This window comes from Protomyctophum parallelum (assembly GCF_964188405.1).
Source record: "Protomyctophum parallelum genome assembly, chromosome: 6".
In the NCBI taxonomy this organism is placed as follows: Eukaryota; Metazoa; Chordata; class Actinopteri; order Myctophiformes; family Myctophidae; genus Protomyctophum; species Protomyctophum parallelum.
The window spans coordinates 49556738-49567292 of record NC_139701.1 but is presented as its reverse complement, the minus strand read 5'-3'; the positions used below and the strand labels follow the sequence as shown (position 1 = coordinate 49567292).

Sequence of the window (10555 nt, the reverse complement as noted above, 5' to 3'; positions counted from 1 at the left end):
CCCACATCGTACCACATACAGTACCACAGACAGTACCACAGACAGAGTACCACAGACAGAGTACCACAGACAGTACCACAGACAGTACCACATCGTACCACAGACAGTACCACAGACAGTACCACAGACAGTACCACATCGTACCACAGACAGAGTACCACAGACAGTACCACAGACAGTACCAAATCGTACCACAGACAGAGTACCACAGACAGTACCACAGACAGTACCACAGACAGTACCACAGACAGTACCACATCGTACCACAGACAGTACCACAGACAGTACCACATCGTACCACAGACAGAGTACCACAGACAGTACCACATCGTACCACAGACAGTACCACAGACAAACGTTCATTCATGTCCTACAATATATCCGTTGCAGTATTTGTGCCCCTTCTCTCCATATTGTCCCAGTGAAGTTCTTCAACCAACCGTTATATGACTGTGTATTCCTCCCCCCTCCTTGTTGCCCAGCAGGCATATGAACATGGTGGACATTGACTGTGTATTCCTCCCCCCTCCTTGTTGCCCAGCAGGCATATGAACATGGTGGACATTGACTGTGTAATCCTCCCCCCTCCTTGTTGCCCAGCAGGCATATGAACATGGTGGACATTGACTGTATATTCCTCCCCCTCCTTGTTGCCCAGCAGGCATATGAACATGGTGGACATTGACTGTGTATTCTCCCCCTCCTTGTTGCCCAGCAGGCAATATGAACATGGTGGACATTGACTGTATATTCCTCCCCCCTCCTTGTTGCCCAGCAGGCATATGAACATGGTGGACATTGTAGCTCAGAAAATGCCCTCAGAGAGTGACGTTCACGTGGCCCGAAGCTTCTCACCAAGATTTTGCGAAGTTCCATGAGGTACGGTACGGTTCTGTCCTAGTCCAGCGCTATAGAAGCATGTCTCCTTTTCCCCTCCTCCTCCTCCTCCTCCTCCTCCTCCTCCTCCTCCTCCTCCTCCTCCCTCCTCCTCCTCCTCCTCATCCTCCTCCTCCTCCTCCTCCTCTCCTCATCCTCATCCTCCTCCTCCTCCTCATCCTCCTCTCATCCTCCTCTCATCCTCCTCCTCATCCTCCTCTCCTCATCCTCCTCCTCCCCTCCTCCTCATCCTCCTCCTCCCCTCCTCCTCCTCCTCCTCCTCCTCCCCTCCTCCTCCTCTCCTCCTCATCCTCCTCTCATCCTCCTCCCCTCCTCCTCCTCCTCATCCTCCTCTCCTCCTCATCCTCCTCTCCTCCCTCCTCATCCTCTCCTCCTCATCCTCATCCTCCTCCTCATTCTCTCCTCCTCATCCTCCTCTCCTCCTCATCCTCCTCATCCTCCTCCTCCTCCTCTCCTCATCCTCCTCCTCCTCCTCATCCTCCTCTCATCCTCCTCTCATCCTCATCCTCCTCTCATCCTCCTCTCATCCTCCTCCTCATCCTCCTCCTCCTCCTCCCCCCCTCCTCCTCTCCTCTCTCTCCTCTCCTCTCCTCTCCTCTCCTCTCCTCTCCTCTCCTCTCCCTCTCCTCTCCTCTCTCCTCTCCTCTCCTCTCCTCTCCTCTCCTCTCCTCTCCTCTCATCCTCCATGAGGTACGGTACGGTTCTGTCCTAGTCCAGCACTATAGAAGCATGTATCCTTTTCCCCACCTCCTCCTCCTCCTCCTCATCCTCTCCTCCTCCTCCTCCCCTCCTCCTCCTCATCCTCCTCTCCTCATCCTCCTCCTCCTCCTCCTCCTCCTCATCCTCCTCCTCCTCATCCTCCTTCTCCTCCTCCTCCCCCCCTCCTCCTCTCCTCTCCTCTCCTCTCCTCTCCTCTCCTCTCCTCTCCTCTCCTCTCCTCTCCTCTCCTCTCCTCTCCTCTCCTCTCCTCTCCTCTCCTCTCCTCTCCCTCTCCTCTCCTCTCCTCTCCTCTCCTCCTCCCTCTCCTCCTCCTCTCCCCTCATCCTCCTCCTCCCCGGTCCTTCCTTCCTCTCAGAGAAGTTTCACCCCGTGTTGTTCGGTGACCTGCTCATATTATCACCTCATATACTGTAGTAACATTATCCCCAAAAGGTCCATCACCTGTCCTCACCTCTGTGGTCTCTGTGTGTGGTTAGCACCGTTATCATAACACCTGTGGGTTTTTTCATATAGTCTACTGGAAGCCCCATAGGGCCCATGTAGACCCAGAAAAATATTCAAAATGTCATCATTCTATTAACCAATTCTGACCTGAGATCAGATTCATACGAGGTTTCCGCCGGACACACACTGGTCCTGATGAAACCATTCTGACCTGAGATCAGATTCTAAAAATGTCAGTCGTTCTTCGATTTTTCAAAAAATAGCAGACCTACAAGCTTGTATCGCGCCACTCGGTGGCGCGATATGAGCTTGTAGATCTGCTATTTTTAAATAGCTAAAGCATAACATGATGCCAACACCAAAATGGGTGCCCGGTCAGAATGGGTTAAGTAGCATGTGACATATGAAATTAGGGGGTTTTAATGATTCTGAATCCAAGCATTAGTTTTGCACAAAAAACACTCCAAATTGGCTGAACGCTGATGCTGGGAAATGACGAAATATTCTCTATAAAATAAATAACAGTTTTTAAAACGTTCAGCCTTTGACCCCACTATGTGTTAATGAGCACAATTAAACTGGTATACTTAGTGACATATAAACATCGACCATTTGGTGATACACTGAGGCCATTGTGACGTACGACTGATCAAAATTGTGCGTCCTAATCACTTCAGCAAAGACTTGTTGTTTGTTTCATCCAGACATTGACGAGAGTATTTATTTTATTTTATATTATTTTGTTGTACCATGCCTTTCAGAAAGAGCCTTTCAGGAGGGCATGTCTCAACTGTACATACATGGTTTCTGGAGGGCATGTCTCAACTGTACATACATGGTATCTGGTGGGGTTGTCAGGGAGTAAACCTGACAATAGGGAAGACATTTTCCAAAATGGCATCTATACAAGCTCACAATGTGTCGCGTAGTGAATCGTTGTGAGCTTGTAGATCTGCTATTTCCACTATTCTTCGTACAATGACGTATACAGGGCTTAAAGGTGATGCTAGTGATCTTTTTATGTTCAATCACAAGTTAAAGCTATAGTCCTTATTATTCTACTGTGTATCATAGCGTTTGTCCAGATGCAGATACCAATTTGAGCCGATTAGGAGAGAGAACTTCACAAACGTAATCCAATCACCTTAAAGTTCACAGTGTTCCATTCCAATGTTGTGTGCTCATTCTGTTGTTTCATCAGTTCCATTTTCACTTGTCTATCATGCATCCTGATTGGGTAAAAAAATGTATTTCCACTTGTCTATCATGCATCCTGATTGGGTAAAAAAATGTATTTCCACTTGTCTATCTTGCATCCTGATTGGGTAAAAATGTATTTCCAATTGTCTATCATGCATTCTGATTGGGTAAAAATGTATGTTCTGTTTTTCTAAAGAGAAGGAGAGACCCTTCTTACTAAGCAAATACTGTATATAAATGATTACTATCACAAACAGAATATACAATTTACAATTTACAATTTAGGCATTTAGCAGACGCTCTTAATCCAGAGCAATTTACATTTAAGCAAGAACAAAAGCATGGGAATACATCACATAAAAGCATTTATCATGAAACATGCGTAAGCTAAGAGAGTAACAGTGGAATATCTATATAATGAAACTATACATATAAACTATACATATTTACTACATATGTACTATGGCGTGCTATGACTATATACAATACAATTATAGTGCTGTCCACATAACATGCTATAAGTCTGTATCAAATGCTATCTAAGTCTACAGAAATGCTATCTAAGGGGGTGGGGTAAGTGCTATGGGCCATGATGGAGTCTGGAAAGGTGGGTTTTCAGGCTACGGCGGAAGATTGGGAGTGATGCTGCAGTTCTGACTGCAATGGGAAGTGCATGCAATATAGACCTTCTACTTTTCTTTCTTTTCAAAATCTTTGTATTCAAGTTTTCCATCTAAAGCCCAGGGGAAAGCATTTATAGATGGAATTAAATAAATTCACATAGTGTGACAATAACAGGAATCAAGAAAGAATAGCCTTCATTTGTAGTAATGCCATCAATTATAATTATACTAGACACATGAGGTCAGAGTGCCGGTGACAAAAGATATATAAAAGATCAAATAAAAACACCATTCCCTTATCCCACCCTCAGTCCTCAGGACAGCTGGAAGATCGTTAACCTTTTAACTAAATACTTTTAGTTTTGTTTGGTTTTGTCTTACAAATAATATACAGACTTACAGTCTGTGTTATATCATTATATTATATATAAATATATACAACACGACTTACAGTCTGTGTTATATTATATAATATACAACACGACATACAGTCTTTTGTTGTCCTCCTTGTTATTCTATCATGTGTTATATTGGGTGTGCAGTAGCAGCACATCGCCATGGTGTCTGTCTGTCTGTCTGTCTGTCTGTCTGTCTGTCTGTCTGTCTCTCACCCAGCCTCCTCTCCTCTCCCCCCAGGAGGAGTGAACCTGTCTGTCTGTCTCTCACCCAGCCTCCTCTCCTCTCCCTCCAGGAGGAGTGAACCTGTCTGTCTGTCTCTCATCCTCCTCTTCCTCCTCTTCCTCCCTCCAGGAGGAGTGAACCTGTCTGTCTGTCTCTCATCCTCCTCTTCCTCCCTCCAGGAGGAGTGAACCTGTCTGTCTGTCTCTCACCCTGCCTCCTCTTCCTCCCTCCAGGAGGAGTGAACCTGTCTGTCTGTCTCTCATCCTCCTCTTCCTCCCTCCAGGAGGAGTGAACCTGTCTGTCTCTCACCCTGCCTCCTCTTCCTCCTCTTCCTCCCTCCAGGAGGAGTGACCCCATCAGCAGGCCTCACTCCTGGCACTCCACCAAGTTCAACGAGAGCCAATCAGAGACGGCCAAGACCCAGTCTCCTCCCGCACAAGTGTGGCACACCAGATATGACGCAAGGTACAGTAATAATAATAATAGTAGAGTATAGTAGAGTACTCTACAGTAGTAGAATACAGTAGACCCAACTGGCCTGGAGGAGGCACGTTGGCCTCTGCATTCTACAGTAGTAGAATACAGTAGACCCAACTGGCCTGGAGGAGGCACGTTGGCCTCTGCATTCTACAGTAGTAGAATACAGTAGACCCAACTGGCCTGGAGGAGGCACGTTGGCCTCTGCATTCTACAGTAGTAGAGTACAGTAGACCCAACTGGCCTGGAGGAGGCACGTTGGCCTCTGCATTCTACAGTAGTAGAATACAGTAGACCCAACTGGCCTGGAGGAGGCACGTTGGCCTCTGCATTCTACAGTAGTAGAGTACAGTAGACCCAACTGGCCTGGAGGAGGCACGTTGGCCTCTGCATTCTACAGTAGTAGAGTACAGTAGACCCAACTGGCCTGGAGGAGGCATGACACGTTGGCCTCTGCATTCTACCAGGTGTTGCTGCATCGAAAATGCTGGGACGGTGCATACGGCGCAAAGTAACCACAGTATACCGTTAATCAATGTACAAATTACATATACATATAGATAGAGGTAGTTCCTTTAATCCACCCGGCACTGGTATAACTAGCTGGAATAATTATAGCTCTCAATGATGACGTAATAAAGATGTGGATTAAAGGACCCAATGCCAGAGTGTAATTGGTTTTCGATGTAATGACGATATGTTTTAGTGTTGGGAGGATTAAAGGTAATGCTCCTACATGTATGTATACATGTATGTAATCTGGCACTACTGCCGTATCAGGCACAAGTAGTCATTACGTCACATGCATGAAGTATGTAGGTAGCAAATAGTTAAACCTAATAATTCAACATTTCAAACGTTCCTTCACAGAGAAACTTTGACAGTTTGTAGCGGTCGAAAGTACTTGCGCGCTCTGCTTGCGCACTAGTAGTACTAGTGTGCAACAAGCAAGTATGCACTCGACAGAGTGCAGTTCTAGTTATTATAATTTGTATTATTTAAGGGGAAATGGCAGATCTGCTCACATTGATTGATTGAAGTATTTATTAACAGTTTGCAGAATTACAGTACAATTCAAGCACAACTCAATACAAAAACTGTTAACTGTGAGTGGACGACCCAATAAAGCACTACACTTGTTTACAACAGGGTCCACCTTTTTCAATTCATCATAACATTTAGAGATGTACAAATATACACTTCTATATAGTTAAAGAACAGGAAATCATCGTTAAAAAGGGAAAAGAAAACAAATACAGCGAGGGGGGAAAAGGGTCACAATGCGCCGTGAGCAGCTTGTGGATTATAGGCTATTTTCGAATTGCCACAGTATAAAAGAGTGGTTAAAACCTTAAAGTGGTTAGTGTTCAATAATTATAGACAGCCCAATAACAATGGCCATTCTGTGTGTATAAGATGACTACAAATTAGTACTTTTATTTATGCTGCTTTAACCCATTCTGAACGGGAACCCGTTTTGGTGTTAGCATCATGTCATGCTTTAGCTATTGAAAAATAGCAGATCTACAAGCTCATAGCGCGCCACCGAGTGGCGCGCTACGAGCTTGTAGGTCTGCTATTTTTGAAAAATCGAAGAACGACTGACATTTTTAATCAGACCAGCGTGTGTTCTGGAAACACACACATTCTGTGAAACTTTCCTACGTATTTATTCTCTGAGTCTGGAGTGTTCTTCTGGAGCAACGAGGCTGCTAGATGGTGGAAAATCCAATCTTTGTGATGTCATCATCACATTCCGTGTGTCTGTGAGGTGACAGTGAATCTTTGTGATGTCATCATGATTCCTCATTATCCCATTTTCTGCGGGAACCCCTTTTGGTGTCTTAAAGGAGAATTCCATGCTAGAAGGCTTTCTTACCCTCTATTCGTAGTTGTTACGTCCCCACCAAAGAGGTCCAGGTGTTATTTTTGGCTATTTCCACTAATATAAGCCCTAAATGAATTGAATTGAATTGCACTGAATTGATTTTATTTAAATCTCTCTCTCTCTTCTCTCTCCCTCTCTCCCTCCCCAGCTCGTCGTCGTCCACAGACCTCTCCTCCGGCTGGGACCAGACCAACCTCCGGCGGGTGTCCGACCAGTTCAGCTCCCTGGGCTCCATGGACAGCCTAGAGCACGGCGTGTCCCCCCACCACCCCTACCTCTCCCCCGCCACCAAGTACCACAGCGGCAGCCAGGAGCAGCTGGACCACCCAGGAGGAGGTACTGTAGGGCGTCATGGACATATTAACCCATTCTGACCTGAGATCAGATTCATACGAGGTTTCCGCCGGACACACACTGGTCTGACGAACCCATTCTGACCTGAGATCAGATTTTAAAAATGTCAGTCGTTCTTCGATTTTTCCAAAAATAGCAGACCTACAAGCTCGTATCGCGCCACTCGGTGGCGCGATATGAGCTTGTAGATCTGCTATTTTTCAATAGATAAAGCATAACATGATGCCAACACCAAAATGGGTGCCCGGTCAGAATGGGTTAATCGTGATAAATATCTAATTTTCAGAGATATCGTATAAATATATATACTGACTTTTTTGAGTGGTGCGACTTATATAGCGCTTTTCGAATACCCAAAGACGCTTTACATGTGTGGTGGCCGGGGGGGACACACACATGAGAAAAGACAACTTTATTAGAAAACAATTAAAATAAGAGTAAAACCAATAAGAACTGTACATGTGGCAGGTTAAAAACACATCAGCTCGGGAATGCTATTCGGAACCGGTGGGTTTTCAGTGCGGTTTTGAAGGTGGGGAGTGAGGGGGGCATCCCGGATCCGTTTTGGGAGAGCATTCCAGAGGGTAGGGGCGGCCACGGAGAAGGCCCTGTCGCCCCAGGTTTTGAGCCTGATCTTCTTGGGGATCACAAGGAGGCCGGGGTCGCTGGACCCGAGCGTGTCTCAAGGAGGGCAGAGAGGTAGGGGGGATTGTGTAGTGACTTGTAGCCAGGTTGTGCAGTGACCTGTAGGTGGTGAGGAGTAGTTTGAATTCAATTCTGTGTTTGATGGGGAGCCAGTGGAGGTCACGGAGGACTGGGGTGATGTCGTCTCTGGAGCGGGTGGAGGTGAGCAGGCGGGCGGCTGAGTTTTGGATGTATTGTAGTTTGTTGAGGGTCTTTGCGGTGGTGCCGTAGACTAGGATGCTGTTGCAGTAGTCCAGTCGGGATGAAATGAAGGCGTGAATGAGGGTTTCAGGCAGCTGAGGGTGTCGGGGAGGGGCGGAGACGGGCGATGTTTTTAAGGTGAAAGAATGCCGTTTTTGTGATGTGGTTTACGTGGGGGAGGAATGAGAGGGTATAGGGTCGAAGATGACACCTAGGTTGCGGATGGGTGTGGAGGGTGTGACAAGGGAGCCGTCGATGGTGAGTGCGAAGTCCTGGGTGGAGCGGGTGAGGGAGTCGGGGCCGATGATGATTTCAGATTTGTACAGTTGAGTTTTAGGACGTTTTGTTGCATCCAGGTTTTTATGTCTGTAAGGCAGGTGGAGTGGGTGGCTGCGGTGATGGATGAGGTGGAGAGGTATAGCTGTGTGTCGTCGGCGTTGCAATGGAATTGAAGGCTGTGTTGGCGGACCAAGGGGGAGGATGTAGATGGTGAAAAGCAGGGGGCCGAGCACAGAGCCTTGGGGGACACCATGGGTGACTGGCAGTGGAGGAGGTGCAGTTGTTAATTGAAATTAATTGTTGACGGTCGGAGAGGTAATATTTCATCCAGGAGAGGGCGGTGCCAGATAGACCAAGGGAGGAGTGGAGGCGTGAAATGAGGATGGAGTGGTTGATAGTGTCGAAGGCAGCATTGAGGTCGAGGAGGATGAGGATGGAGAGGGAACCAGAGTCGGCATGTATTGTGATAATATCATGTATCGTGATACTAATATAATTTATCGTGATACTTCTTGACAAAAACATTGTGATATTCTATTTCTCCGTAGGAGGAGGAGGGGGAGGGAAGCGGGACTCGGCCTACAGCTCCTTCTCCACCAGCTCTGGGACGCCGGACTACACTCTGTCCCAACCTGGCAACCTGGACTACACTCTGTCCCAACCTGGCAACCTGGACTACACTCTGTCCCACAGCAACCTGACCGCCTCCACGGAGAACGTCCCGTACAAGGTCAGCCAGTGGGACTCCTCCTCCTCCTCGACGGGGCAACAGGGGGGAGGCGGCGGGGGGCGGCACAGCGGCCGGGGGCACAGCCAGAGCCTGACGGAGGGCGCCAGGCCGGACCCCCCGGACAGACCCCCCGGGTACCTGCACGTGACGGGCGGAGGAGGAGGAGGGGGAGGAGGTAGGGACAGCCCCTCCCCGCTGCAGCGCTCCGACAGCCCCCAGCAGACCGCCGTCGGCCCCCCGCGCCCCTCCAGCGGCGTGATGAGGCCCAGCTGTGGACCCGTGTGGCACGTCCCCGAGAGGAAGAAGGCCGCCGCCGCCCCTTCCTCCTCCTCTACGCCGTCCCCCTCGCCTCCCCCCCCGCCGCCGCCGGTGCGCAGCGACAGCTTCGCCGCGACCAAGGTGAATATGGCCCCAAATGTATTTACGGTTAGGGGTAGGGCTTTAATTAAGACCAAGGTGAATATGGCCCCAAATGTATACCATTAGGGGTAGGGCTTTAATTAAGACCAAGGTGAATATGGCCCCAAATGTATACCATTAGGGGTAGGGCTTTAATTAAGACCAAGGTGAATATGGCCCCAAATGTATATACCGTTAGGGCTAGGGCTTTAATTAAGACCAAGGTGAATATGGCCCCAAATGTATATACCGTTAGGGCTAGGGCTTTAATTAAGCAACTAGTCGCAACTATTCAACTAGCGGACTAGTAAATCCACTAGTTGACCTCGTTGGTACTAGTTGACTAGTTGATAAGAAAGGCCTCAAGATCAGCTAGAATGCTAGATTATAGTCACCATTGTACATTTTTTAACATAATAGGTAGTTAAAGGGATTGTGACATTAAAAAAAAGGTTTTGGAATTGTTCTTATTTTTTTTAGGTTTTCTAATCTCAATTGCACCCAAAAAACATGAACTTTTAACATTCAGTAGATGTTCTGTGATCTGGGGTTTTCTGGCTCAAACAGGTGCTCTGATTTGCCGGCAGATTGTGATGTAAGATCCTGCAAATCCCATATATGTCAATGGGATTTGCCAGCAGATGTCACTGTTTTCACTGTGTTGCCTGTTTTCGTTGTAGCTCAAAAGGCTTCCAAACCCCAAAGAAAACTTCAGACCACAGAAAATCCACTGAATGTTCAAAGTTCAGGTTTTTTGGGTGTAATTGAGGTCATAAAACCTAAAAGAAAAAAGAAAAATAAATGAAAATGAATGTCATAAAACCTTTAAACAACGTGTCGACTAGTAAACTAGGCAACTAGTCAACTAGTAAACATCACTATTGTGTCATATTGTGTCATAAAAATCCAAGTCGCCTTTTCTTCTTAAAACTCACACCTTTTCTCTCTGGCCTTTAATGTTATCTGATTTTAATGGTTACGTATTCGTATTGTTTATGTCTCTTGCTTATATTATACATGCTATGTTTCCCAGTTTTT

At 47.1% G+C, this 10555-nt stretch overlaps 1 protein-coding gene across 1 annotated transcript in view; it reads left to right on the top strand.

Annotated features, from left to right (window-relative positions):
* shroom2a (shroom family member 2a) overlaps positions 1-10555 on the top strand; it is a gene marked incomplete at its 5' end in the record, with an annotated part of 131802 nt that overhangs the window by 93791 nt on the left and 27456 nt on the right. Inside the window, 3 exons of the mRNA XM_083766831.1 lie at positions 4848-4970; positions 7019-7218; positions 8946-9517. Coding sequence (XP_083622957.1) covers positions 4848-4970; positions 7019-7218; positions 8946-9517 — 895 coding nt within the window. The remainder of the gene's footprint in view (positions 1-4847; positions 4971-7018; positions 7219-8945; positions 9518-10555) is intronic.